Source organism: Anopheles maculipalpis, chromosome 2RL (genome assembly GCF_943734695.1).
Source record: "Anopheles maculipalpis chromosome 2RL, idAnoMacuDA_375_x, whole genome shotgun sequence".
NCBI lineage: Eukaryota > Metazoa > Arthropoda > Insecta > Diptera > Culicidae > Anopheles > Anopheles maculipalpis.
In genome coordinates this window covers 87,410,752-87,438,063 of record NC_064871.1, presented here as the reverse complement: position 1 = coordinate 87,438,063, position 27,312 = coordinate 87,410,752, and the positions used below count along the sequence as shown (strand labels likewise).

At 48.1% G+C, this 27,312-nt stretch overlaps 9 protein-coding genes across 12 annotated transcripts in view; 4 read left to right on the top strand and 5 right to left on the bottom strand.

The window, feature by feature from the left end:
* Nucleotides 1-27,312, bottom strand: part of LOC126568306 (mitogen-activated protein kinase p38b-like) — a 643,298-nt gene that overhangs the window by 117,679 nt on the left and 498,307 nt on the right. The gene's annotated exons all lie outside the window — the stretch shown is intronic.
* LOC126568491 (ras-related protein Ral-a) overlaps nucleotides 1-27,312 on the top strand; it is a 337,581-nt gene that overhangs the window by 241,619 nt on the left and 68,650 nt on the right. The gene's annotated exons all lie outside the window — the stretch shown is intronic.
* Nucleotides 1,155-9,936, top strand: LOC126567581 (uncharacterized). Its single transcript, XM_050223797.1, has 5 exons — nucleotides 1,155-4,484; nucleotides 4,587-4,944; nucleotides 6,456-7,504; nucleotides 8,885-9,029; nucleotides 9,105-9,936. Exons 1-5 carry the CDS (start codon nucleotides 1,175-1,177, stop codon nucleotides 9,934-9,936), a joined length of 5,694 nt encoding a protein of 1,897 aa, XP_050079754.1. The 5' UTR covers nucleotides 1,155-1,174.
* LOC126568261 (ubiquitin carboxyl-terminal hydrolase 46) lies at nucleotides 2,573-26,908 on the bottom strand. Its single transcript, XM_050224708.1, has 6 exons — nucleotides 26,820-26,908; nucleotides 26,581-26,661; nucleotides 25,640-26,494; nucleotides 25,252-25,395; nucleotides 25,048-25,155; nucleotides 2,573-2,583 (listed from the first exon to the last, which is right to left on the bottom strand). Exons 1-5 carry the CDS (start codon nucleotides 26,820-26,822, stop codon nucleotides 25,048-25,050), a joined length of 1,191 nt encoding a protein of 396 aa, XP_050080665.1. The 5' UTR covers nucleotides 26,823-26,908; the 3' UTR covers nucleotides 2,573-2,583.
* On the bottom strand, nucleotides 11,523-17,544 carry LOC126567762 (protein mahjong). The gene is made up of 6 exons (XM_050224044.1): nucleotides 15,785-17,544; nucleotides 15,004-15,488; nucleotides 13,534-14,711; nucleotides 12,987-13,277; nucleotides 12,255-12,900; nucleotides 11,523-11,732 (listed from the first exon to the last, which is right to left on the bottom strand). The coding sequence occupies exons 1-6, from the start codon at nucleotides 17,527-17,529 to the stop codon at nucleotides 11,530-11,532; spliced, it is 4,548 nt and encodes a 1,515-aa protein (XP_050080001.1). The 5' UTR covers nucleotides 17,530-17,544; the 3' UTR covers nucleotides 11,523-11,529.
* On the bottom strand, nucleotides 18,672-19,923 carry LOC126568335 (26S proteasome non-ATPase regulatory subunit 7). Its single transcript, XM_050224796.1, has 2 exons — nucleotides 19,672-19,923; nucleotides 18,672-19,599 (listed from the first exon to the last, which is right to left on the bottom strand). The coding sequence occupies exons 1-2, from the start codon at nucleotides 19,841-19,843 to the stop codon at nucleotides 18,746-18,748; spliced, it is 1,026 nt and encodes a 341-aa protein (XP_050080753.1). The 5' UTR covers nucleotides 19,844-19,923; the 3' UTR covers nucleotides 18,672-18,745.
* On the top strand, nucleotides 20,386-21,139 carry LOC126568540 (probable 28S ribosomal protein S25, mitochondrial). Its single transcript, XM_050225035.1, has 4 exons — nucleotides 20,386-20,557; nucleotides 20,629-20,735; nucleotides 20,810-20,897; nucleotides 20,965-21,139. The coding sequence occupies exons 1-4, from the start codon at nucleotides 20,421-20,423 to the stop codon at nucleotides 21,137-21,139; spliced, it is 507 nt and encodes a 168-aa protein (XP_050080992.1). The 5' UTR covers nucleotides 20,386-20,420.
* On the bottom strand, nucleotides 21,330-22,130 carry LOC126568549 (probable RNA-binding protein 18). Of its 2 annotated transcripts, XM_050225047.1 has the most exons (3): nucleotides 22,058-22,130; nucleotides 21,813-21,887; nucleotides 21,330-21,751 (listed from the first exon to the last, which is right to left on the bottom strand). In XM_050225047.1, the coding sequence occupies exons 2-3, from the start codon at nucleotides 21,879-21,881 to the stop codon at nucleotides 21,332-21,334; spliced, it is 489 nt and encodes a 162-aa protein (XP_050081004.1). In that variant the 5' UTR covers nucleotides 21,882-21,887; nucleotides 22,058-22,130; the 3' UTR covers nucleotides 21,330-21,331. The 2 variants fall into 2 exon arrangements, with proteins under 2 accessions (XP_050081004.1, XP_050081003.1); XM_050225046.1 differs by lacking the exon at nucleotides 22,058-22,130 and having other exon boundaries at nucleotides 21,813-21,989.
* Nucleotides 22,685-23,819, top strand: LOC126568548 (60S ribosomal protein L21). The gene is made up of 3 exons (XM_050225045.1): nucleotides 22,685-22,772; nucleotides 23,119-23,283; nucleotides 23,361-23,819. Exons 2-3 carry the CDS (start codon nucleotides 23,155-23,157, stop codon nucleotides 23,718-23,720), a joined length of 489 nt encoding a protein of 162 aa, XP_050081002.1. The 5' UTR covers nucleotides 22,685-22,772; nucleotides 23,119-23,154; the 3' UTR covers nucleotides 23,721-23,819.

Genomic DNA, 27,312 nt, shown 5'->3' with positions numbered 1-27,312 from the left:
TAAATAAATTAAATTCAAAAAATCAAGTTTGTGGTTGATATTGCACTTCTTCTTGAGCGGATTTAAAACTCCTGTGACGGTACTCGCTTTGTGGACCTTAACGATAATTTCATATGCTGAAAGTTTCGCAAAACATATTCTTGAAGGGTAAAACAGATCCCCATAAATACCTTTCTAAGTTTTTAAAGATGTTAGCGCCTGATAGTATGCACTCAGTATCCCATTGCATACTTTCCATGGGTAGTGAGTAGTGTCTCCCCCACGTTACTAGAGATTGATACCTCTGTCCAAAAAGTCATACTAAAAGCTAAATCAAACTGATGATGCAATGGACAGCAGCCCACCAAAGCGATTCGTAACGATTGACGTCATTTGAAAGAGGTCTAGGAAACGGTACAACAAAAACCATAAACTAGTGGACCACGCGCCCGCCCGTACGCTGTTTCCGAGTGTGAAGTGCCATCCCTGTATGCGATGTTCACCGATAAAAGGCGAACCTTGTAAGTATCCATGAACATGAACTAGAACTTTGGCACGCCACGACATGTGATAATAATTAAGATAGTGTAACGTTCGGCAAGAAGCGATCAGAAACCAACAAAATTTGAAAACGAGACAAAGAGCGAGCGAGAGAGAGAAAGAAAAAGAGAAAGCGAAGCATGCTTTGAACAGACCCAAAATAATCAACACTGAGCCTTGGTGAATGGTTCCATTACCAGGGTCAAAACTCGCAGCTCGTCCCATCTGCTGCATGCGTTAGAATCGAAGAACTCTGATGACGGAGACCGATGAGTACCGTTTAATGTTCCGTTCTGTAACGCTGCCCCACATCCTCAAATGTTGCTCCGGACCCCTGGTTCGAGTCTGCCCTTCGTACGACTGAGCATCTTCCGCGCATCATGCGTCAGAGATATTAGAGAAAACCTGCTTGTCACCGGAACTAGTAGCACTAGCGCGCAATGTTCTACAATTTGGCAAACAGTACTTCCACATTCACGGCCCAGCGCCCAAAATCCCAACCCGTAGCGCACAGGCGGACACATGAAAAGAATTGGACCGGGATCGTGTGGCAACGAGGGTAGTATAAAAATTGCCTAGAATGCTCAACCATTAAGTCAGTCAGCAGTTCGATCCGCTTGAATTCTGGTGCCGGGCCGCAGAAGCATCTCTACCGATGAAACAACTTTTCCTGGCAGTGATTGCTGCCACACTGCATCTGGTGCGGGCCCAGGACTCATGCATCCCGGGTGTAACCTGCGCCACGTTCAACTGTACCACGGACAGCCGGTGCCCGCTAACGAATCCACCGCAGGGACCGGTACTGCTGCCACATACGGACTGTACCAAGTTTTACAAGTGTTCTAACGGTCAAGCGTGCGTGTACGACTGTCCGGCAAATTTGCACTTCAATCCCGTAGAGAATGCTTGCGATTGGCCCGAGCGAGCTTGCTGCGAGGGACCGTGTTTGCCGTCCGATCCGTGCGTTCCCGGTGTGACTTGTCCACCGTCCGAACCACCGCTAACTCCAACACCAGCTCCAACACCAGCTCCAACGCCAGCTCCAACACCAGCTCCTACACCGGCACCTACTCCAGCTCCTACACCGGCACCAACGATTCCAACCGCTCCCACACCGGCCCCACCAACAGCTCCCACACCCGCTCCAACTCCAGTTCCAGGAACCTGTATCGAGGATACGGTGCGCTGTAATCCTGCCGAAAATCCAAACGACCCAACCGTCTTACCGCACGAAACCGACTGCTCACTGTTCTACAAGTGTGACCTCGGCCGACGCTGCTTGCTGAGCTGCCCACCTGGACAACACTTCTGGGCAGCGCAGGGAGTGTGTGAAAGGCCCGAGGTGGCTTGTTGCGATCAATCGGTGTGCAATCCACCCAGCGAATGTGTCGATGATGTGCGCTGCCCGTTGCTGGAAGATCCCTTCTTCCCGACCGTGTTCCCGCACGAATCCAATTGTTCCAAGTTTTACATGTGCGACCTTGGCAGACGCTGTCCTCGCGAATGCCAAGCCGGAACACATTTTAGTAGTGCATTGGGACGCTGCGAAGCGGCTGATGTGGCGTGCTGTGATCCAAGCATACCTTGCCGAGGGCCAACCATCAGTGTCTGCATGCCCGATGCCCGGTGTCCGCTGGCGGACAATCCCTTCGATCCGACCGTGCTGAGCCATGCTACCAACTGTTCTCTGTTCTACAAGTGTGACAACGGTAATGCCTGCCTGCTGGAGTGTCCTCCAGGACAGCACTTTTGGCAGGACATGGGAATCTGTGACTGGCCGGATAGAGCTTGCTGTAATCCAATCTTTTGTACTGCAACAACCACGGCGTGTGTGCCGGATAGCCGCTGTCCCCTGTTTGACGATCCAAACAATCCGCTGCTACTAAACCACAGTACCTCTTGCGCCCGGTTTTACAAATGTTCCGCTGGTCAAGCATGTGATCTACCGTGTGAAGCTGGTCACTTTAGTGAAGCACTACAGCGCTGTGAACGGCCTGAAATTGCCTGCTGCGATCCTTCAGTCGTATGTGAAAATACACCTGCTCCTACTCCGGTCCCTACGCCTGTGCCAACCCCGGTTCCTACACCGGTTCCAACGCCAGTCCCTACACCGGTACCAACTCCAGCACCTACTCCAGCACCAACGCCTGCTCCTACTCCAGTGCCAACCCCAGCACCCACTCCTGTTCCTACACCTAGTGATCCTTGCATCCCTGGCGCCACTTGTCCCCCTAGCGATGCCGGTAATTGTATCGCCGACAGTAGATGTACGAGTCCCGATGGGTCTACACCGACATATCTACCTCACAGTCAGTGCACTATGTTCTACCAGTGTTCTAATGGTAAAGCATGCGAACACGAATGTCCTGCTGGTTTACATTTCAACCAAGCACTGAGTGTGTGCGATTGGCCAGCGAATGCCTGCTGTGATCCTAATATAGCTTGCAATAATCCGTGCATTCCTGGTGTCACTTGTCCTCCGACTGGTCCAACTCCGGCACCTACTCCTGCTCCCACTCCGGTCCCTACTCCTGCTCCAACGCCAGCTCCAACGCCTGCGCCTACTCCAGTCCCTACACCAGCACCTACTCCAGCACCTACTCCAGCACCTACACCAGCACCTACTCCAGCACCTACTCCAGCTCCAACACCTAGTGATCCTTGCATCCCTGGAGTCACCTGTCCGCCAAGTGATGCAGGCAATTGCGTATTCGACACCAGGTGTCCATCTAGGAACGGTGTTACACCGACGCTTCTTCCTCATTCCCTAACCTGCACAATGTTCTACAAGTGCAACAATGGGTACGCCTGTGAGCACAACTGTCCTGCTGGCTTGCACTTCAACGAAGCATTGAGTGTGTGCGATTGGCCAGAGAATGCCTGCTGTGATCCTAACATAGTTTGCTATAATCCGTGCATTCCGGGAGTCACTTGTCCTCCGACTGGTGCAACTCCAGCTCCGACCCCTATCCCAACACCGGCCCCAACCCCGGCGCCTACTCCGGCTCCTACTCCAGCACCTACTCCGGCTCCAACACCAGCTCCAACTCCAGCACCAACGCCAGCACCTACTCCAGCTCCAACTCCGGCTCCAACGCCAGCTCCTACTCCAGCACCCACTCCAGCACCCACTCCGGCACCGACCCCTGCTCCGACCCCTGCTCCAACCCCGACTCCTAGCGATCCATGCATCCCTGGAGTCACCTGTCCACCAAGTGATGCAGGCAATTGCATTGCAGACAGCCGTTGCCCACTAAGAAATGGAGTTACACCGGCGCTTCTGCCACATTCAAACTGTGGAATGTTCTACAAGTGCAACAATGGATACGCCTGTGAGCACTACTGTCCGGCTGGCTTGCACTTCAACGACGCGCTAAGTGTTTGCGATTGGCCAACTAGTGCTTGCTGTGATCCTACCGTACCGTGTGACCCACCGTGCATTCCTGGAGTCACTTGTCCGCCTGTAGGTCCAACTCCAGCTCCAACCCCCGTACCTACACCGGCCCCAACCCCAGCACCTACTCCTACACCTACTCCTGCTCCTACTCCAGCACCTACTCCGGCGCCAACGCCAGCTCCCACACCAGCTCCAACGCCAGCTCCTACTCCAGCACCCACTCCCGCGCCGACCCCTGCTCCGACCCCTGCTCCAACTCCTGCTCCAACCCCGACTCCTAGCGATCCTTGTATCCCTGGAGTCACCTGTCCGCCAAGTGATGCAGGCAATTGCATTGCAGACAGCCGTTGCCCGCTAAGAAATGGAGTCACACCGACGCTTCTGCCACATTCGAACTGTCAAATTTTCTACAAGTGCAACAATGGTTACGCCTGTGAGCACTACTGTCCTCCTGGTTTACACTTCAACGAAGCACTGAGTGTGTGCGATTGGCCTACTAGTGCCTGCTGTGATCCCACCGTACCGTGTGACCCACCGTGTATTCCTGGTGTCACTTGTCCACCTGTAGGTCCAACCCCAGCTCCACCAACCCCAGCTCCACCAACCCCAGCTCCACCAACCCCAGCTCCACCAACCCCAGCTCCACCAACCCCAGCTCCACCAACCCCAGCTCCACCAACCCCTGCTCCACCAACCCCAGCACCACCAACTCCAGCACCACCAGTAACAACCACAGTAGGTCCTTCGGATCCGTGCATTCCCGGTGTGACCTGCGAGCCGACCAACTGTCACAACGATATGCGCTGCCCGGCACTGGACGGTACGAAGCCCACGCTCTTTGCCCATGCGGAATGCGACAAGTTCTACAAGTGCTCCAACCGGAAGGCCTGCGAACACTCCTGCCCACCGGGGCTCCATTTCAACGCGCAGCTGTTTGTGTGCGACTGGCCGAGCAGTGCCTGTTGCGATCCAACGATTCTATGCGATCCACCCTGCATTCCGGGCATTACGTGCAGCAGAGCGTTCCGGTTCTAGCCGGCAAATCGCCAACACCCGGAGATCGACACACCGCACCGCCTATGACACGGATTCGAATGCTTAGCCTGTACTTCTTTAGGTATAAGTGCTTGTACACATATCTGCTTACGAGTAGGAGATTTCTAACCGCTTGATGCCAAATTCCTCCGTATGCCAGCTTGTGGCAAGTCGGGGGCAACTTTTGGAGCGTAGAAATTGTTCACTCCCAAAGCATATTTATTCACCTGTATTAGTTTTACAAAAGTATGTTAGCAATCCCTGGACAAATGCAAGATGCATTCGGTAGCATTGCACCAAAACTTACTAACCCTTACCATGATTATATGCGAATACTAACCAACAAATAATGTTATTGAAGCAAATATATACTTATTTACACACATCTGCATGCAAACTTGAAATGTACCAATGTCGCTTACTTCGTAACCTTTATTTCAATGACCAACCGGACCTACCCGAGTATATTTTCATGAAATTTTCAAGAAAAGAGGAGACTATTTCTGCTTTTGAACTTATAACATTTAGATCGTACCAAGGTAACTGAACTCCTCTACCTTCTCAAGATCGTCGCCTTCAACTTATACGCATTGATTCTCAATCAAATTCTAAAGTTATACTGCACTGATCCATATCACGATCAGTAAGGATCTGACACCTCTTGAAGGATAATATAGATTCTCCAATTTACTAGAAGCTCCAAATATCTCAGCCTGGGTTCTGTAATTCCATTCCGAAATTCAGACCAAGTACCCAAGGGACCGTTATCCCGGATTTAAGATCCATTCGATTAGAGATCGAATCCCAAAATGCTTCCTATACTAGCGAAAACTAGTGTAGCCATTTGTGGAGTTCTCACAGTACATTCTATTTCTACTGCTCCAACTCCCATCCCCCCCATGGTGCCTCGCCCAAATCAGTGTACTCACAGTGACGTAACAATGGGTCGTCGATATCGCAACTACAACTGTCTACACTGGGCGTTATCGCATTGAATGTCTCTTCGTACGGATACGAACTGGCGCTGGTTGACACTAGACATAGGTCACCACTATCGGAAGTGTCGTTCGGGTCTTTTTTTTTTTTGCTTGGTGGTGTTCTTTCTTCAGCAGATCCCACCACAGCTAAGATGCGTATCGCACCGTTGTACACACTCGGTTACACGGTTACGGTGAAGGTTACTCTTACGCAGAAACACGTGCTTAGCTGCAAAGCACAACCCTGTGTCCACAAAATGACCAAACCGCATCGAACCTTCGCAAGGGCGTTTCTCTAATTGCAAAAACATTTTAGAGGTACTTTACGCCGATACTATCCACACGGGTGGGTAGGTGCCGCGATCTGATTACGCGACCATCATTGCCGATAAGACCCGATACCTGTGCGGAAGGACCTGAGCGAAATGGCGAAATGTGTATAAAAAGCTCCTGGTGGCCATCGGTACAGCCACAGTTCGCCATCGGCAGCCCATTTATTAAGGTTTATAGGTTTCGTTAGCACACAGAACCCGCCCGCTACCCGTACGCCGAATGTATCTTCCACTCTTCCTAGCTGTCACGCTGGCAGCGGTGCTGACCAGCGGACAGGCCCCGTGCGACCCGTCCGTTACCTGTCCCACGTTCAACTGTGCCCCTCATCCGAATTGTCCGGCCCGGGATCCACTGCACCCGATACTGCTGCCCCACAGTGACTGCAGCAAGTTCTACAAGTGTAACGCGGGCAATGCCTGCGAACAGCTCTGCCCAGTCGGGCTGCACTACAACTCACGCGAACAGTCGTGCGATTGGCCAAACCGGGCCTGCTGCGATCCGAGCATTGAGTGCGGAATCTCTGAAGCCCCACCAACCAACTGTGTGCCCAACTCGAACTGTCCCGCCTCGTCGCAGGATACCGTCCTGCTACCGCACAGCAACTGTGCCATGTTCTACAAGTGTTCCGGACCGTTCGCCTGCCCAATGGACTGCCCACCACAGCTCCACTTTAACCCGAAGCAAAACGCTTGCGATTGGCCCGAGCGTGCCTGTTGCGATCCGACCGTTCCCTGCGATCCTTGCATTCCCGGCGTAACTTGCCCACCAACCGGGCCTACTCCTGCTCCCACTCCAGTTCCGACACCAGTTCCGACACCTGCTCCCACTCCAGCTCCGACACCTGCTCCCACACCAGCTCCCACTCCAGCTCCCACTCCAGCTCCCACACCAGCTCCCACACCAGCTCCAACCCCAGTTCCCACCCCAGCTCCCACACCAGTTCCTACCCCAACTCCCAACCCAGGTCCAACGCAACCGGATACACCATGCGATCCGTCCGTTACCTGTCCACTGAACTGTGTTGCGGATCCGCGCTGCCCGACACGTGACGGTACCACCCCGGTCCTGCTACCCAGCACCAACTGCAGCAAGTTCTACAAGTGCCAATCTGGACGGGCCTGCGAATTTGACTGTCCGTATGGGCTGCACTTCAACGCGAAATCGATGGTGTGCGATTGGCCGCATCAGGCCTGTTGCGATCCAACGATTGAGTGTGTACCGGCATGCATTCCCGGCGTCACCTGCCCATAAGCAGCCGGGACGAGGATACCGCTAACAAGAGCATGAGTCACACTATATACATACATACGTTACACACATACAACACCCAACACACACCCACATGATAGTGAGCATTGTGATTCCCTATGAGGCGTATCAATAAAATAGAGCAATTGTGAATGGACGCGTGTTTTTTTTTTGCGCTGCCGGGCCTTACGGTAAGGAAAAGATTGCTGCTGCCAAGTTGATGACCACCAAGTGGAGCAGGTAGGTAGGGAAATCAAGCCTCTGAATCTCCTGCTCGATTTTCTAACCGTGACTTCCGAAGTCACTTAATACATCAAGGTACTTAAAACAAGACGAAGACTTCAACTTTAAATCACCTATATTATCTGCTGAGATATCAGAAGTAGCGATAGCGATCAGCAGTACTTCCATTATACTCCATAGATTCTACAGGAATCCATGTCCTATGATGGAGATACATTTAGTTACCGCTTTCTACCCTAGCCGCCTCCAATGTGGTTTAATCTCTACAAGTAACATAATGTCGTTCCCAGTCTCTCCTACTTAGTAGAGACCGAGTAGTAAATGCCAAAAACCTCACGTAACCTGACTATTCAGTCCAATAGAGTGAGGCAGAAATTAAAAAAGATTGACAAACCACTTTTTTTAGCCTACCGAGACAGAGAGTAGGAATTGTAGAATCCTATCAAAAGTTAATCGTTTGTCAGCACCGGATAATGGATGACTGAAATCGGGAAGAGTAGAAGTTGAAGGGCTCAACCCTTCAAATTAACTAACCCGTTTGCGTTTGCGAGGACATTCCAGAAGCCTTGGGAAAATCTACATCTTACAACCGGCGAGTCCTGTCAGTTCTCCATTCAAAGATTTCTCCGGGAGTACTTCAATTCATTGCAGCGATGGTCACCATCGAAACGACGTTAAACATTCCGCCCGATCTCTTCGATGACGTATTACTCTATACATGGAAGTCTTACCGCACAAGGGCAACCCTGGGCAGCTCTTTTCTTATCGTTCCGTCACCTTCGTGCCATAACAGGAAGCATTTTTGTTCTTTTACACACGTTGCCGTTGCAGCCGCTGACCATCGGGATCGTCCAAATGAGACAGGTCACGAGCGTCTGTGATAACCAATACCGGCTCGTCGCAGACATTGTCCACTAACAGCGCAGTATTCTCGATAAGCGATAAAAGCAAATCGTGTACAACACGCCTCGCAGGTAAACGCATGTCTCAGACTTGGTTGCTTTACAAGGCAGCTTGGTTCCGAAGTAAACTAAACTAAAACATTGGTAATCATTCTTCCTTAATCGGCAAATTACCCCCCAAAGTTCAGCAATTACCTCTCGCAATATGTTGCTATATTCCCCGAAAATAGATCGGTATCTGATTGATTATGCGAAAAAGTTTTATCCAGAACGGCAAAACGATGTCCAGCGCTATAAAAGCTTATCCACAGCGCGGGCGGTACGGTTTGTTGCTGTACCAACCGCAAGCGTGATATCCTCTTTAGGTTCTCCCCGGTGAGACAGTGAAGTTGTTGAACAATCATCCTTGAGTGCCCTGTTGTTTGTTGGATATCGTTTGTGCTATATTAGCTGCGAACATCCCGAAAGAGGCAGGATGCAGCTGATCCTGCTCTGTGTGGCGTTTGGGATTGTCGGAGTGGCGTACGGTGCAGATGCGTCATCATGTATGGTTGATGCGCGCTGTCCCTTGGTCGACAATCCACCATCCTTCCTACCTCACTCGACTGACTGTTCTCGATTCTACCAGTGTTCGTATGGGCGGGCTTGCGAAAAAACGTGCCCAACCGGATTACATTGGAGCACGTCGTCACAGCGTTGTGAGTGGCCATTTGTTGCCTGCTGCGATCCTTCGGCAGAGTGTAGTTCCGTCTCAATCACGCCGAGTCCCGTTACAACAACCACCACCACGACCACGACAACGACAGTTGCAACACCCAGCACACAGTGTATTGCCGATCTCCGATGCCCGCTCGATGACAACCCGTACCAACCGCTCCTGCTGGCACACGAAACCGACTGTGGCCAATTTTACGCGTGCTCGTACGGTACACGCTGTCCGCTGAAATGCGAAACCGGTCAACACTTTAGTGTGCAGCTGCAGCGTTGCGAATGGCCTCAGTTTGCTTGCTGCGATGCAACGTTATCGTGCCAACAGTTACCGACCACGACCATAATCCCGTCGGATGTACCTTCCGAGCAATGTTATCCGGATGCACGCTGCCCGGCTGGTGATGATCCGCTCAAACCACTGCTGCTGCCGGTGTCGGGTAATTGTGGAGCTTTCTATAAATGTCGCATCGGTGATGCGTGTCTGTTATCTTGTCCCACCGGGCAACACTTCAGCGAGCAGTTGCAAGTGTGCGAATGGCCCGAAATTGCTTGCTGCGATCGGACGTGTTGAAGTACCCCTTGTTGGCATCTGAAGTTACTTAGTCTCCAAAAAAAGCTGGCGAATGGCTAATAAATATTAAATAAATGTTTAAATGAATAATAAAAAAATGTTTAGCACTCTTTACCCCACGAGCTACATAAGATTGTTTAACGATACAGACTGGAATAATATGAAAGCCTCTGGTAAAGAAACTAACCTAAGTGATACATTCCATCTTCCTGGATATCACATAGTCTTCTTTTTCTTCTTCTTGGCCCTGAAGTACGAGCACGTCGTGCTGTCATGGCCAGGTCGCCAATCCGTTTCCAGGAAACTAGGTCTTCGGCTGCATCCGATCTCCAACAGGTTCGACTCCATGCCTCGTGCCGGTCGCATTGTCCGGTATGCATTGTCGGCCTCCCTCAGCATAGTCCATGATTCGTACCCGTAAAGGTCTATAAAGGTCTCTTAATAGCCTCGTCGCCTGATAAGACTCGTCATCGAGTATCGAGTCTCGACTTTTAGGCGGCCTCTTAATCGAAGAGGTCAGGACGTCGCCTAGAGAGGCCTAGACAGCCTAACCCAACACATCGAAAGTAGTACGCACGAGAAAAGCTGCACTAGAACGAATTTCTATTGTCCCGGGAAAAACTTTTATCAGACCATCAAGAAGAAGACATAATGATTTTTTGATTTTCCGTTTTCTTTCTTCCTCATTATTACATTAAAATTGCTACTAATATTTATCAAAAATACACTACATGGTACCTTTCAGGAGCTGTTCCTCTGGCTTATTTTCCATGGTCTTTCCATTGAATGGCCCAATGATCACGTTCGGTCCATATTCGATCATTCGGTCGCATCTATCATGACACACGCCAAGAAGGTTCTGTAGCACAAGGAATTCTCTTCAAACAGACAGATCACAACGGATTGAACACGCCAGTTACCTAACGCTAAGAATATAGTAGAACTCACAAAAAGCTCTGCACATATTTTCTGTTGTTTTTTTTTTTTTTCTTCGAAGGTTTCGCACATAGTTCCTCTCGATGTGTGAATTATTCGGTAATTACAAAAGGCATTATCAAACGAGCACACAATCCAAAATATTTTCCAATTGCCGAGATGTTCCAGTGCAAGCAAATAAATAATTCCAACAATCCAACCTACACCAACGAACACAGAATCGGACCTATCTAATTGGACACGTACGCATGGGTAAGGTTATAACAATAGTACCACGCGTTCTATACCATCTATCCTATGCATTCTTTTCAGTGCGGTAGTTTCAATGTGAGTCCATTTTGTTGTTGTTTTGTTTTGTTTTTCGCACTTCTTGCTTCTACTCTCACCCTTCGCATCTTCTCTTTTTACAAATCCTTAACTAAAACAAATCTGTACAGAGGAAACTAAACTCAAGCAAAGCACAGATGCACATATATCTAGGGTAAATGACGTTGTGTTAAGAGCATAAGATCGTGGCTTAAATACTCAGCTCAGGCATCAGCTGTGAGAAGTATCGCAGTTCGATCTTACTATCCCGACCACATCACTTAGCGGTTGCCATTATGCTCACGTCCATCGGGCGAATCAAGGGATTAAGGTGGCGGTGTGTGCTGCTGCTCAGCGATAGCTAAACAAATAATCCTCATCCGATGCCGTCGTCCAGGACGAATCGTCGGAATCATCACCACCGCCATCATCATGATCGTCATCGTCGCCATCGCCCTCATCGTTATTGTTGTCACCATCGCCGTCCTCATCGTCAGCATCATCGTTATCGTCGTCGTCGTCCCCATCCTCGTCGCTGTTTGATGCAGACGAACCTGTGTGCGTAAACAAGGACATCGTCAAGATTTACTGTTTGTCACATTGTTATGGCGATCGACTGGAATGTAGTTTGCCAGCAAAGGTCCTTAAACATGCAGATCCCGCTGTCCCTCCAGTATTTACACATTAAACGGGCAAAGATTGTATTGTATTAGTAGGAAACGTACGCACGTATCGACTCGGAACCACGTGTCATAATCGCACAGAGAATGGACTACATGGAGGATACTTCAACATCTACTGCAACACTCTTTATATGCCTCTCTGACAGAAATCCGAACTCCTCAGTCTCAGCGGATTAGGTCAAAATTAAGAAGGATTAATGACATTGATGTTTCCGCCAACGGACATAAGCCCAACCAGTCTAAGCCTTTGGTTAGACCGACTACCGAAGACGCAAAAGACGCTACGAAAGGCTAAGATGACAACTAGTTCCACTTTTTAAGTGATCACCTCACATAGAGCCTGGTAATCAGTCTATTAATTAAATGGAATATTTCTAACCCTCCGGTACTCACCAACGGACTCCGTCTCCGACAGGGTATTTTCCTCCGAGTTTTCCATCTCCTCCTCATCCTCGTCCTGATCGTCGCCAGTATTTCGCTTTCGCCCAACGCTGTAGATGCGTACCACCGACTCCTGCAACGAATTGTACCCACCCTGATTCTCGACGACCGCAATCTGGCTACCGTATCGATTAACAGCTAGGTCGGAAATGTTGCGCTTCACGTCAATCGTTGCAATGCTCGAGTAATCATAACTATCCAACACCTTGAAGCTGGTCTGATACGCTGCTACCTCCGCCACCTCCGAATCTTCCTTATCCAGCGTAATGCCGTACATTACGTTTTGGGATGAAAATTTCACGTGCGTCTGATCCAACGACGGTACCGTGCGCAACAGATGGAAGGTGCGCAAATCCCACACTTCCGTATTTTCCACGATTTCCAATCCGTTCGGGTGAAATACGCCGGAAATGTTTTGGTTCAGTTTGTCAAACTTGTGTATCTCTTTGCCGGACGTCACATCCCACAGGACACCGTCGGACAGAATTAGCTCGTCGTTCGGGCAGAATGTGGCACGGTTTTTCGTGTAATGGTTAGCAATGGCCGGCTCGAACTTCATCACCTTCTGACCGGTGTTAATATCGTAAATGGTAGCGATCTGCAAACAGTGCAAATAGAAAACAATAAACATTAATAAAAACTAATATTCTGGCGCGCAATGAATTATGGGCAACGAGCGCTTACCTGGTTTGTCGTAGCCAACACTCGTTCCGTTGTCAGGTTGGCAAACTCTACATAATCCTCATCGTCCCAGACGAGCTTTTCCAGTATTTGATTTCCGTCCAGACTCCATAGCGCCGATATGGGATAACGCCAGATGGCGGACGTGATCAGGAACTTACCATCCTTGCTGCATTTGATCGAGGAAACGGTCGTTTCGTGGCAGCTGAAGCTGTGCTCTTCGTTAGTGTCGTTTAGATTGAAAATTTTCACCTCACCCGATAGCGATCCGACAAGTAGTCTAGTTCCACATGGCTGAAAACAATAGTAAGAGCGTTCATTATCTTTAATGAAAGGGAAACATCAGCTTCAGGGTTGTTAAAGACGTCTCTATTTAAATACCGCAAAATGTGTCGGAGCGGAAAGCGGAATGGAATTCATAAAATCAGTGAATCAACGAATTGTTAATGACAAAAAATTGGTATGCCTAGAGATTTTCTTCTTATTCTTGGTTTAACGACAAACAAATCCCTCAAAATCGCTAGCTCTAGCAGCCCTGCAGCTTACTTACCGTAAAATCACAGGACGTAAAACAATAATCCACCTCAGGCGTTCGTAGAACACGCGAGGCAGAAAAGTTTGAATGCACCAACCGCCGATCGAATCGTCTGGAGGAGAATCCCGCCTGTCGGCGATAAAATCGGGCGGCAAAATTGTTCCCAACACCGGACACCCGATTTGGTCGTGGATCGGGACATTTGTGGGGCTTGAACAGATCGAATGGCGGGCAGGTAGACATCGGATGCTTGCAGAGCGCGTGCTGATTCGTCAGATACTCGGTGATGATCGAGTTAAGTGTTATGTTGTTGGGCGCAGGCGGGGCCAGCTCGGTCGGTAACGCTGTTTTGGCGGTGGTTGTTGCTAGCAGCAAAAAGTTGGACGCATCCGTTGCCGATATCTGCTTCTGCAGGGAACGCTGCGATGTACTAGAGGAGGTGGAACGGTTCATATCGGCAGGTGTTGCCGCCACTCTACCGGTAGCCGGATGATGTCCATTTTGTGTACCGGTAGTGCTATTGCCACTCGTCCCGGGTTGCTTTTTGATTAGCTTAATCGGTGCGAGAGGTTCGGCAGGATCGATTGTTGGACTGCTACTGCCGCCGGTACCATCGAACGAGCCTTCCGGTGTGGCCGCTACAAACCCATTCACACCTCCAGTAGGAACGGTAGCTGCTGACGAACCGTTGTTGGTGTTTTCAATGCTTGCCGCAGCTAGTGCGGCCTGCAGATTTGCCTGGGCCGTTGACGCATTAAACGACGCATCCACTGTCCGGCTACGGATGCGTGATCGCTGTATAATGTTGGTGTTCGGCGAACGGAAGACGAACGGTGAGTGAAGGGCAGCGGCCGATCGCGATATGGAAGACGATGGATTTTGCAGCGAATGGTGATGGTGCGGTTGGAACGCCGTCGAGTTCAGGCCAGTCTCCTTTGTCAGTGTGGCGGCCGTTTCCTTCAACCCGTTCGCAACCAAGTGCTGGTAGATGAGCTGATACACCTGCTGTTCGTTGAACTGGATGCGCGTTTGGGCGACCACATTTGCCTTGTGGATGTCGGACAGGGACGTGTCCACCTGGTTCCCGAACGTATCGACCTTACCCGATACGCGCTCCATCAGCTCCAGGGCATATTTTTGAAACTGCACATGCTCTACGCGCTTTTCCTGCAGAATTGGATCACGCATTAAGCCTAGAAGTGGGTGATTGGAATGTCATGGATTAGTTGGTACACCTGGGAATAAAGACGGTCTCTTAAGAACAGTGCATCACTATAGACACTTGCCCCAACTTTCCAAAATAATGCAAATTTGTATTGCAAAAACCCTTAGAACCGATTTGTTACTAACGGATCATTTTTAGTATAAATATGTTGTACTAAAAACATGCCGAACCCCGGCATGTTTTTCCCATCCCATCCAAATTCCCAACCCCATCGTACCCCGGCAATTCTTGAGCAAGGATAATCCAACTACCATACTTACTCTGCAGTTCACCATGGACAAACAGCGGAAGCTTTCCAACAATCTGTCGCACCGTTTCCGACCGTGCCAGTCCTGCCAATGCACGGCACGCCATCCCCCGGATACAGTCCGCATCCGTAATCGGTACCTTGATGCGCATCAACGCCAACAGCACCAGTATACCGTTGTTCGACCGCACACTTTCCCACACCTTCTGTATCAGCTCTTCGGAGCTTTTGTTTGGCATACGCTTTTTCGCCGAACCGTATCGTGCCAGCGAACCGCTCGGTCGATGTATCGGTGCACAGACCAGATGTACCAACAGTGCTAGGGCCGACTTCTGAACCTCCGCATCAGCAACGTCACCATCGACCGCACTGAGCAGTATGCTGATGCCGGTCAGAATGCCGTCATGATGGTGCAGCGGCTCGACAAACACGCTGTGCACGCGCGATATTACAGTACAAACGCTTAGTGCATCCAGTGCGTACCGTACCGTGTCACCGCTGAAAAGGAAATAAAGCAATTGAAATAAGCATTAGTGTTGGGAAAGCTCAGAAATCAGCAATCTACATTAGATCCCGACCGATTCTATTCTACAAATCGACGGTTTATCCGTAGCAACAAAATCTTACTTCTCACTATAATGAGCAGGGTGTTCTCATTATAGTGAAAATATCTTCCTAGGGTTCAATTAGGATCAAGATTCGATTGGAATTTTCGAAGGGATCGAATCTTCCGAATACGGAATCTGCCAACACTATAAAGAATATTAAATATTAATCAAGCGGCTATTCCTTACCGTCCACTGTACGTCCAATCAAAGGTTAGCAGAATGATGCGCAACAAAAGCGTTACACCGCCCAGCTTCAGTAGCTCGTCCACCGGTGCCCAGTGTGCCTTCATCGGCAGCAACTCCTGCAGCGTCGTAATCTGCTGACTGATCACTTCGGGCGAATTTTTAACCGCCTTAAACACCGGTTGCGTCAACGTACCGGCCGTCTGCGGTTCCTGTTGCCTCGTCACCTGGATGTACTTGTAGTACAGATGATTTTCGAAGTATTTCTTCAGCGCAATACACACATGCCGTATGACCTGCCGTTCCGATGCTTCCTCATCCTCGTTCATCTGGTAATCGTCCGACACGACCAGCACCGGCAGTACGGCGATCACATTGTACAGCTGCCTGATACCGTCCTGCTTGTCAAACTCGTCCAGTATGATCTTGAACTGGCAGCTCAGCCCAAAAAACATCGTTGCATGGCAACGGCCCGAATCGTGTGAACAGCCCAGCAACCATAGCGCGTACGACACCATCTCGGTAATGATTTCGCGCGGCATCTGGCAAATGCGCTCCATCGCATCCTCACAGTACGCGAGATAGTAGAACGCAATCGATACACCGGTTGCGGCCAGACTCGGGCGCGGTATCTTGAGCAATCGCTCCAATCCACCGTTGGCGATAAATTCGAGCGAAAATTTTTTATGACACAGCAGCGACGCTAGATATTTGAGCGCTTCGAACGCAAGACACGTGTCTTTAGGGTCGAGATTTTCGATGTAGCGGAAGATTAGCTGCATAGCGTTTTGCTCAAATACGTGCGGTAAAAATTCCTGATATTCGCCCATGGGTGTGAGATAGTTTAGGATTAGCATCTGGCTGGTGGCTAACGTTACCGGATAGTACGGAATCATAATCGTACCCGTCGTTGTTGGTGGTGTTCGCGCTGCAATTGGTTCATTTTCACCGGCTCCGCCAGCTACCTCCATTGCGTCCTCCTGTTCGGTTTCTTTGTCGTTGTTGCTAATTTGCTCGGGATTCGCACCAGTCTCCCGATCTTCCTCATCCATCATCATCTTGGTCTGTTGCTGCTCGTCAGCACTATTCGGTTCCGGTACCGGTTCCGCTACCTTTGGCGTACTTAATCTAGACGTTGTAGGTTGCTGACCGAATGCCTGCTGCTGCAAACTGTGCAATCGTGCGAGCATAATCGGCAGCAGCCGTATGTTTTGCTCCCGAAAGCTGACGGCAATCTCCTGCTCCTCCATGGCCGCTCCGAGCAAACCGGTAGCGTAGCTTTGTAGCGGCTCGGCACTGTTTTCCGCCCACCCGTACAGTCGCTTGATCAAATGATCGTACTCCACCTGAAAGACGGCCGACGTATCGAGACCGGGCATGATGACCAATATTAACCGACACGCGGCCACATTCAGTGCGTGCGAGCTTTGGTGGATGTTCTGTCGCATGTAGAAATTGTCTCGCAAATAATCGTTCACCAGCCGGGTAATGAATAGATCCCGCCGAAATAGCAACTTCAACATACGGCCCAGCTCACAGTTCGGGTCGGTACGGGATGGATGACGCTCATCGAACGGATCTGGATCTTTCATCTTGTACGCTACTATCTCCGCCTCGAACAGTTCCGCTAGCCGGGTTACGATGGGTTCCGGATCGTACCCGGCGATGCTATGCTTTTCGTCCCATAGTTGAAGAATGCGGGACAAATCATTTCCACTCAGCACTTCGGCCTGATCCAGTGTGGCCATCGTGCGGTCTCTCTGTGTGTTGTGTGTGTGTTTTTTTTTTTCCTATCCTGCTACTGCGAGCTACGCAACTACGACGAAATACCCGTTTGCACTAACATTACCAACAGGAAAAAGAAAGAAAAATGACGGACTCGGACAGTTGCCCGGCCGTTTGTTAACCGCTACAACCAAGTCGCACTTTCGCTTGTGCAGCACCCCGTTTGACAGTTAACGAAAATTGTAAACACCACACGCGCGGCACCCGAACAGACGAGCACCACCACTACGCAACTTCTCTCGCGTACGGAGGTATCCCTAACCTCACTTTTTACACTGGCTCGATGGGAAGCAGGAACAAAACAATCTAACCAGCGTTCGCTTTTCCACCGGAATCGGGTGATGCTTTATTATAACGATAAACGTCCTAACCTGCAAAGGAAGAAAGAAATGAATTAGGAAAAAGATGCACACTCAACATACAGTACAATTTGCGGTACAATCAATTGTGCAGATTCTCCCGGTTCGGCTCGTCCCGTATCGACACACACGAACACGAAATTATGGGAAGTGTTCTTTACCCGTACTTACCCTTATTGTTACATACGTTCTGCATTTAATAAACTACGGAAAAAGGACTGGAACGTTGCAGATTACCGTAAAATGTGCAACTATATCAAGAGTGCTTATATCGGAGCCACTTTCGAGCTCGGTGTGAACTGTCAACTTAGCGAATCGATCAACCTGTCCGAACGTGTATTCTAGAGCAAAAGCGTGGTTGCAGCTCCTATCACCCTGGAGGTAGTGTACAGGAAAACGTTTTCTTTATTTTTAGAACGAACAGTTATTTTAATTTTTTTAGAAATTATTTAAGGGTTTTTTTGGGTTGTTTATAACAATTTTAAACATAATCCAAATTGTTTAAAATTGTTTAATCGTGAATAAATAGTGTTTAAATCAGTACAATTGTCTCTTCAAGTAATATTTAGCTTTTTAGTACATATACTTTAGGTGTCAGTTAATATTGGTCATCATGCACGGTCTCGATTGAAGAATGGACCACTCTGTACAGTGGTTACTTGGATCCTTGTTTGCATCTTATTTAAAATAGATTCTAAACCAAAAAGGCACCATAAATTCATTCAGTTTGTTTCGATTTTATTTATTGTGTTACCAAAAAAATGTTTTAGCACTCCTTAAACAAGAAAATATAAACCCTATTCATCATCATTTATCGGTATTACTTTTTCTTCTCATCCTTCCCCTTCTCAGCTTTCGAGTCTTCCTTTTTGCCCTCCTTCTCGGTTTCCTTCTTGCTCTTGGTGTCCTTCTCACCGGCACCGGCACCTTCCTTGCCTTCTTGCGCCTTCTTGTCCTTTGCGTCGTCGCTCTTTTTACCCTCCTCAGCGTCACGATTCGTGAGCTTATTGTTGATCAGATTGTGCAGCGCAATGATGGAGCGTACCAACGATGCGAGATACACCACCAGCATCTGATCGTTCGTCTTCACGTACAGCGTATCGGTAAAGTTTTCCTGCGCAATGTCCGGTAGGAGATTCAGTATATCCTGCAGCTGGTACACGATCTGATGGTTTATCGGTAGCTGCCCATTGCCAACCTTCAGTAGATAGTGTTTAATGTCGCGCAGCTGTGCATTCAAGCCCTTCAAACCCAGCAGCTGGTTCGTGATCTTTTGCGACAGACTGCCTACCGTCGTATCCTTGATGTCACGCAGCAAATGTTCGACACCGACCTCCTCCGCCTCTTCGGCTCCAATCTCGCTCGGTACGTGTTCGAACGTTTTGGACGTGGGCGAACCATCGTCGTGCACCTCCTCTACCGCAATGTATGCTTCCGTTGGTAGTCCCAAATCTTTCGGCTTCGCATCGATGATGACCAGCACCGAGTTGGGACAGTAGCGTCTGATCAGCTCATTGATGGCGATATCGTTTTGGCAGAGTTTAGGCCCGGTGTGGTACCAGCCAACGACACGTTCGCGAGCGTTCACCTTCTTAAACATACCGTACATGTTCTCCAGGTAGTCATGGTCGAGGAACCAGACCGATTTGTCTTTGTCGTCCTCATCGAAAGGAACTGTAGAAATGAAACGCAACGGTTAGCAGCTGGTTTGTCGAATGGCGTAAGCACACCATTCTCACTACATACCTGCAAAGCTGTTGGACACGTCCAAAACACCTTTCGCACGCCAGCAACCGAGCAACACACCGACAACGCGCTTCTGGTTACCGATCTTGCCCATCCGGTTAAAGTGGTCCACCACGCTGAGCAGCACCAGCGGATGGACGATTACCTTGGTCGTGCTGAGTTCCGAGGGCATTTTGCTTGAATGTTACGATCTTTTGAAGCAACAAAGGTACGATTTTAATACAACAAACAGTGCCAGAATCGAATGATTCTTGTTTCTGGATTTCTAGCTTTTCCGCAATGACAAAACAAGTTTTGCTCTTGACGTTGGACGGACCGGGTTTATTCTTTTCGCTGTCAAGCCATGTTGACGTGGGAAGCGGTTTAAATAGAACGTACAACCGCGTGGATGACATGGTAAATTTTAAATTTTTTATAAGGTTCTGCTTTTTTGGTACATGTGTGTAATTTTCCTACATTTCCAAGATTTTTTCCATTTTTTCTATTTTCTAAATATATTTTGTAATAGTTTTTCACTAGAAAAAATAACCATTTTTTTATAAACAAACATCGAATGACATTCAATGTGACAGTGACATTTTGTGATCTTTTTTTCAAAACAAATACCACACCGCGGAAGGCACAATCTTACGCAAAGTGAAAAACTGTTGTTCTACTACAATTTTACCTTCTTTCCTCTTTCACCTTAATTAAGATAGCATATTGAATTCTCCATACAGTAAAAGTGTACCCTCCGTTACTGCCCAAAGATGCCTTTCATGAAAGGAAAAGCTCCGATTCGGAGAACGCTACAATATCTTAATGCCGGCCAGCTGATGCTGAAGGATAAGGTGAAAATATTCAGCGTAAACTACAACACGTACGGTGAACATCATGAGGGAGCAAGGTAAGTGCCGTAATAGCATGCCTGTCGTATTTTTATTGTCCTAATAATGTTTTCTTTTTTCATCTCGAAAGGGATTTCGTGTTTTGGAACATTCCTCAGATACAGTACAAGAATCCAAAGGTGCAGGTAGTAACGTTTAAAAACATGACCCCGTCTCCTTTCATTCGCTGTTATTTCGGTATGTTAGTTCACTGAAGGAGCCTTTTTGTATCGACAAATGGCCATTAATTTTTTTCTGCTCCCTCTTCTCAGAGAATGGTAAACAAATGTTGATCGACATTGATAGCAAAAACAGACAGGAAATTCTTCAGCATCTGACCACCGTTGTGGGCAAATCTGAGTGAGTAATAAGCAGAAAAGCTTCAGCAACTTAAGTTTTATTAAACTAAATTTCATCCTTTTCGTAGCGCAACGCTGAAGGCAGAAGCAAAACTAGCCGAAAAACAGGACAACCCTGCGAACTTCGGTGTCGGCTGCGTGAAGCATTGCATTTGTGAAATTCCCGGACAATTGCCGTGCCCAGGTGTCGTTCCTGTGCCGCAGCATATGCGAGGAAAGTTTAAATATCAAATGAAGGAATAATGTCACCACTTTTCCCGCATCGGGGAGATGAAAAGCGAAATAAATTTGTTTAGTTTAATAGTTTAATTTGATGGGTTTTTTTCGCAACACTGCTCCATCGAACGTCCGGTGAGAGATGGCATTAAAGCTAATCCTATTTTAAAAGTTATGAGTATTCATGCGAGCTGGCTGGTTTCCCTCCTTCCTCGCGCCCTACTTGTGGCGATGTGAGCCTCTGCTGTACGGTGCACCGCGCCCTCCTCCCCGCCCACTACCACCCGAGTGGTGCGATCGTTTCATTTTCGGATCGGTTCGCTGTGGCTGTTGATTGATGTTGTACTGGTACCGCTCGATGATGGGCCGTTCCGAGGTAGCCGATTTGTTGATCACCAGATCGTCCGATCTGCTCTCCAACAACTTAAGCTTCGCTTCCAGTGCTTGGATTTTGGTCTGCTGGCTTAAAGGACCATTGGTGCCACCTTTGGAACCGCCCGCCAGACAAGGTATTTCAATTTTCGGCTTTGCTCTATCACCTTCGTCACGGTTAACGTGCTTTGCCCATCGGACAACGATCGTTTTCTCGCCGACCAATTTTCCATCCAACCGATGCAATGCGGCTTCCGAATCTTTATGCTGCAATAAATTTCCTTTGATTATTTAAAACGGAAAAAAGGTAAATGGATCCACGACTTACGTTCTCGTATGTAACAAAGGCGTATCCACGCGGGTAGCCCGCTAGCGGTCCGGAGCGATGGAACAGCATGTCGAACTTTTCAATTTTGCCGTATTTTTGCACGATTTTCAGTAATTGATACCGATTGGTGGCAAGTCGGAAAGAAGAATGAAGTGAACGGTTAACCGGAGTTTGTTCTATTTGAAGCCTTTTTCCTTTTATCTATCCCGCAACGAAGCACAGGAAGAAAGAAGAGCTTTACTTACTCGGTGATGCGACTGTCCAGATTGCCTAGCCAAAGCCGTCTATCATCCTGGGAAGTAGGCTGAAAAATACAAATTAGTATCAATAGTAGAACATTTCTAAGTAACAACAAAAGTAAAATCCTTACTTCTAGACGATCCATATCAAAGAAATGCTGGAGAAAACTTATTTGTTTGTTTACGACTTCCTATTTGTGTTAATTTTTTCTTCTGTGTTGAGGTTGTTTTGAGCTGTCAACTACCTTTGGTCGAATGTACGTTTATGCTGTACGGTTCAAGCAGTTGACATAGGATGGAGTTCAGCACTATTAAATAAATCGCATTCAAATTGGAAATTAACAAAAATAGAAAAAAGCTGGTACTGATTCCGGACGATACCCCAAAACATCGGATCCAGTTCCGGCAAGTAGTTGCAGTCATCTTTTTCGAAACCGTTGGAACCGTTTGTAACCGTCAAAACCATCTGAACCGTCGGATTCGTTCAGAACAATCGGAACCGTCCGGAACCGTTCGAACCGCCCAGAATCACGCTTATAACATTTTATCCTGTATTTTAGTGTTTATTTATTTTTTATATTCAAATTGGTGTGATGAACATTGAAAGCATCGTAGCCAACCCTGCACCCATTCTATTGACAGCCGGAAGTCAGTAGTGCCACCAGGTGTTGACAGCACAAACCAAAGACCTTTTCTTCGGCATCCGTGAAGTTGACAGTACGTATCGACGGGAAAGTTGGGGATAATTTTCGCTAATTTTACAAAAAGTACCGCCTTTTGATCGTTCGAGATGGTGTAGATCATGAGCCAAACGAGGTCGCTTTCGAAAGGCAACAAAAATCCGCTTTGTTGCTGGTACAGAAAGGTGCTTCGGCAGGGTGGTGCGGTTCGTGTGGTGACTGCCAAGCGCTTCACAACAAATGTGTGTCCCCGTGTGTGTATGCGGCGGATCCACACCGCATCTACATCTGCCACGAACGAATCGAACAGGCCGTAAAGGAGGGAATGAGGTGTTTGTTATTAACTCCGGTTCTCCCTATTATGTATTGCTTTCTTTTACAGAACAGTCGTTTCACACCCCGTAAAGCCAACCGACAGTCAAGATGACGAACTCCAAGGGTTATCGCCGCGGTACCCGGGACATGTTCTCCCGTGGCTTCCGTAAACATGGAACCATTCCGCTGTCCACCTACATGAAGGTCTACAAATCTGGCGACTATGTCGACATTAAGGTACGTTGGTCGACGGAAATGCTTTGGTTGCTTGTGGATTTGAAAATTGAAACTTACTGAGAACTGTTTCTCCACAGGGACATGGTGCCGTGCACAAGGGCATGCCCTACAAGGCTTACCACGGCAAGACTGGCCGTGTGTACAACGTTTCCAAGCACGCACTGGGCGTGATCGTGAACAAGCGCGTCCGTGGAAAGATTCTACCCAAGCGCATCAACGTGCGTGTGGAGCATGTGCAGCCGTCCCGTTGCCGTGAGGATTTCCTGCGACGTGTGAAGGAGAACGAGCAGAAGCGTCAGGAGATGAGGAAGCACAAGCTGCCCAAGTTCAAGGTATCGCTGAAGCGTAAGCCGAAACCGCCGCGCCAGGCACAGATCATCAAGAACCCACCGACGCCCATCTTCCTGGCACCGATTCCGTACGAATTCGTGGCCTAAGTTATAGGATGGAGTTTCTGGGTTTTAGAGGGTGCCGGTTGAGAGAGAGGATGTTGTGTTATGTACTGTGTGTATGGTGTGGGGCTCCGTGACCAACAACAGCCAGCGGTAAAAGATTACATTTTCCGTTTTTCTTTTTCGAAGCACATCCAATAATACAGCTCGTGATGAAAATCGATGTCCTGTGATGTTTCTTTTGTTTTGGGATGAGAAAAGTGTACACGGGAGGGAAATAATATTATTTGTATTCGGGTTTTTCTTTTATTAGAAGTTTCTTGTATTCACTATCACTATTGGCATGTTTCCTCACTTTGTACAACAACTGTTGTGTTCGATTTCCAATCGATATCCTTTCCCCCCTATCGCTTTAGGTTGCATGCTAAAAACAAACCTATCGAGCGTAGTAACCGTTTGCGTGCATTGACTGTTACCATGGCGAAGCGAGTTATAAATTAATTTTTGTGTGCCCCAAACTCGTTCACTGGCGGATAAATTTCTTCTAACAGATGCCTGCGGTGAACCAACTGAGAGGAAGAGACTTCTTGAAGTCATCCAAGAGACCTTGTCACTCAAGGAGACTTATCTTCGGAAAGGTCTCCCCGCCTATCGAGACCTCGTAGTCGCGGATGTTTTACCATCACGTCATCCACCTGCTAACTTTGTAGTTGAAGAGGACTCTGCTCCCAAGAGACCTCATAATTGAAAGTCCCCGTCCATAAAGAGACTTTGGATTCGCGGATGCTTTATCGTCCAGTCATCATCAGAATTTTTTTAGTTGGACCTTGTATTGAAAGGGGCACATCATTCAAGGCTCATTTACCATGAAAACCTCGTAATCGAAGAGTCCTCATAGTCCTGGCTTATCGAAGAAGATCTCGATCTTGCCCAAAGGATTATTTTATCCAAAGAGGCCTCATCTAACGGTACACATTTTCATTGAAGTGACTACATCCGACAAGCAACTCGCTAGGTGACTAGTTCGATTTCAAGCTTTCCGCAGATAAGAGTTTGGGGCACTTTAATTACTACGAACGCATTTTTTAACGGTTAACAATTAAAAATAAACAGCGAACCAAAATATCCAAGTGCACTCATAATACCGGAGCTTTCGTTCGGTTGTTTCACTACTAATTCTACCCCAGTAATGCCCCATCAGTAGCAGTCACCTAGGCTCATTATAATGATATATTACAACATCTTCCGCTAGAAAATAAATAAATAAATCAAATCCACTATAACACAAAGAAGTAACATTACTGTATATAATATGTAAGCTGCTTCTTCTGCTCTCTTGCCGCCGTCGTGTTATTTTAGGTGCGTCCCATTTCTACGCACAATCCCGCGATTGGTAGAACAGAATGTAACCGGTTTCCGAAGACTTTTGAATGTCCGACGTTAACCCGTAAAAATCTTCAATGGTGGAAGCTTCAATTTTCTACAATTAGAGAGAGTAAGAAAAGTGGAATTAAAATGGGTTATTGATGCAAGGATTTCCATCTTTCTTGTAGTCTTGCAAGCAAAAAAAACTTACATCTACCATATCGTCGTCAAACAGGAGCCAGAACCCGTGGCTCTTTACAATGCTAATGTAATGGCCACGGTTTGGACCGGAACCGCAGTGTATGACTACCGCCATGAGATCGTACAACCGGTCCGGATTAACTGCATCGTCGGACTGGTGGGAATGGGAGAAAAAAGTTCAAAAATTTGATGCTTAGAATTCGACCGCATTAATTATGGCCAAGCAGAATCGGAATTATCAAGTTCCGATGCCGTGTTCGGAGACGGTTCTGATTCCGATTTCGGAATCCAATTCCGAACCTACTATTCGGAATCGATTCGGGAAATTTTTGAAGCGCACCGGAATCGATTCCGAACAAAGCAGCACTTTGCCGATAACTAGACCATTCATTCTTTACCGTATTAAACAGTCGCAGCTCGAGCGGAAACACGACACGGTGCGACACCTTGATGTGCCGGTTGTACTGCTCCATGTACTTGAACCGCTTCAGATGGAGAGCCAGTATCATGGGCAGCTTCTTGACGCGCATCCGCTTTTGCGCCTCCTGGTAGCTGCAACAGTTATCACATTTGAATTTGTTATCACTACAGAGCGTTTCAGTGTTGCTGAAGCAACGCAAACAGTGCGTTATGCTGGTGTTCTGGTCGACGTCCACCTGTAGGTCGAAAAAGTTCTCGTCCTTGCTGCTGACCGTCTCACAGTTGAGGCAGCGCGTCTCACTCGTCAGTATTCCCTGAAAGATTTCGTGCACCCAGGTTGGTTCGGTGTTGCCACCGGAGGTACCGGTGACTCCGTTGCCGGCGCTACAACCACCCTCCATCAATCCATTCAACGTTCCATTCCCGTTCGCAGCTATCCCGTTGGCGGTGGCCGTCGCACCAGCACCCTTACCGCCCGTCGCACCACCACCACCACCACCACTGGCACCGGCCGTCTTGGCCTGGTTGCGCTCGGCCAGTATAATTTCGTTGATGTGATTGATGAGAAAGTTAAGGAACTCGTGCGCATCCTGCTGCATGTAGTTGTCGAACTCTTCCTTCTCCTTCCGCAGTCGGGCGATAAACTTTTTCGGTGCAATCGAGCCGACCTTCTTCTTTTGCGTCGCAATACTGTAGAACAGGTCGGCCAGGCAGGACAGTAGCGTTTCCTTGGTGCGCCGGTTTTTCGCCTTGTACTCTAGTACCTTTTCCCGGAACGGACGGCAGAAGTAGAGTGCCTGCAGTACCGAGTTGCTATAGCAGGTGTTACCGAACTGCCGAAAGCAGCAATGGGGGAGAAAGATGAGGGGAGAACCATTAGCTGTGTGACGGAATGTGCACCCGGCCGGATGCTACTTACATTGACCAGTCCAAAGTAGTGTTCGTTCGGTGGAAATTGATCGGAGCCAATGTCGCGCTCGAGCTGGGAAATGTTTGCACCCTACAACAAGCCAAAAAGAAAAGGTCATTTCAATTACAACGTATCGAAGTAACCTGGGGCAGTTTCCAGGCTACCAGCGGGCAGGGTATTTCCTCATTCTGTATTTGTTGGTTGTGTGTTATTGCAAACAAGGACCAAAACACGGCGCTCTAGCTTACCATTCTCTTCCAATAAGATGCACCATTAAAACAACCTATTATTTCTTTTTTGCACGGTACTTGAAAAATGTTGAACTAGAGCTATTGGGCGTTTTTTTTTTTCTTTTGAGGCAGGCCGATCGGGTTGAACTGATGTGTTTTTTCCCCTGGACATGAAAATGTTTGCAAAAGATATTTCTTCCCCGTTGCGCTACTGAAACGCCCCTCTGACAATGTCAATCGAAAGGTGCGCTGGGAAACGGCTTGTTACCATTGTTTAGTAAGCTGCAACAATTGAGAAAGCATTTTCATTAGATGACGGTAAGGTAATGAAGTCGTTTGGCAAAAAATCGAAAGTCCTATGAATAGCAATTATTTTGTTAGACAGTGGTATTACATTGGTTGTTAAACTATCGAAGAATGTTTCTACATACTTGATTGAAGGTTTCAAACCATTTTTAAAACAATTATTTCGGCAACTGCTATAATTGGCAAGGAGTGTTTCTATTTTCAG

Excerpts from the sequence above, each read along its gene's own strand:
- LOC126568540 (XM_050225035.1), top strand. The coding sequence starts at position 20,421 with ATGCCTTTCATGAAAGGAAAAGCTCCGATTCGGAGAACGCTACAATAT. Across the intron at positions 20,558-20,628 it reads GAACATCATGAGGGAGCAAG|GGATTTCGTGTTTTGGAACA; the intron begins GTAAGTGCCGTA and ends TCATCTCGAAAG. Across the intron at positions 20,898-20,964 it reads ACCGTTGTGGGCAAATCTGA|CGCAACGCTGAAGGCAGAAG; the intron begins GTGAGTAATAAG and ends TCCTTTTCGTAG.
- LOC126568261 (XM_050224708.1), bottom strand. Across the intron at positions 25,396-25,639 it reads AGCTGCGACTGTTTAATACG|TCCGACGATGCAGTTAATCC; the intron begins GTAAAGAATGAA and ends CATTCCCACCAG. Across the intron at positions 25,156-25,251 it reads TTGACGACGATATGGTAGAT|AAAATTGAAGCTTCCACCAT; the intron begins GTAAGTTTTTTT and ends CTCTAATTGTAG.
- LOC126568549 (XM_050225047.1), bottom strand. The coding sequence starts at position 21,881 with ATGCTGTTCCATCGCTCCGGACCGCTAGCGGGCTACCCGCGTGGATAC. Across the intron at positions 21,752-21,812 it reads CCTTTGTTACATACGAGAAC|CATAAAGATTCGGAAGCCGC; the intron begins GTAAGTCGTGGA and ends AATTTATTGCAG.
- LOC126568548 (XM_050225045.1), top strand. The coding sequence starts at position 23,155 with ATGACGAACTCCAAGGGTTATCGCCGCGGTACCCGGGACATGTTCTCC. Across the intron at positions 23,284-23,360 it reads GCGACTATGTCGACATTAAG|GGACATGGTGCCGTGCACAA; the intron begins GTACGTTGGTCG and ends GTTTCTCCACAG.
- LOC126568335 (XM_050224796.1), bottom strand. The coding sequence starts at position 19,843 with ATGCCCTCGGAACTCAGCACGACCAAGGTAATCGTCCATCCGCTGGTG. Across the intron at positions 19,600-19,671 it reads CGTGTCCAACAGCTTTGCAG|TTCCTTTCGATGAGGACGAC; the intron begins GTATGTAGTGAG and ends TCATTTCTACAG.
- LOC126567581 (XM_050223797.1), top strand. The coding sequence starts at position 1,175 with ATGAAACAACTTTTCCTGGCAGTGATTGCTGCCACACTGCATCTGGTG. Across the intron at positions 4,485-4,586 it reads TGTCACTTGTCCACCTGTAG|CTCCACCAACCCCTGCTCCA; the intron begins GTCCAACCCCAG and ends CACCAACCCCAG. Across the intron at positions 9,030-9,104 it reads TCCTCTTTAGGTTCTCCCCG|CTGCGAACATCCCGAAAGAG; the intron begins GTGAGACAGTGA and ends GTGCTATATTAG.
- LOC126567762 (XM_050224044.1), bottom strand. The coding sequence starts at position 17,529 with ATGGCCACACTGGATCAGGCCGAAGTGCTGAGTGGAAATGATTTGTCC. Across the intron at positions 15,489-15,784 it reads GATTGGACGTACAGTGGACG|CGGTGACACGGTACGGTACG; the intron begins GTAAGGAATAGC and ends TTTCCTTTTCAG. Across the intron at positions 12,901-12,986 it reads TGTTGGCTACGACAAACCAG|ATCGCTACCATTTACGATAT; the intron begins GTAAGCGCTCGT and ends CACTGTTTGCAG.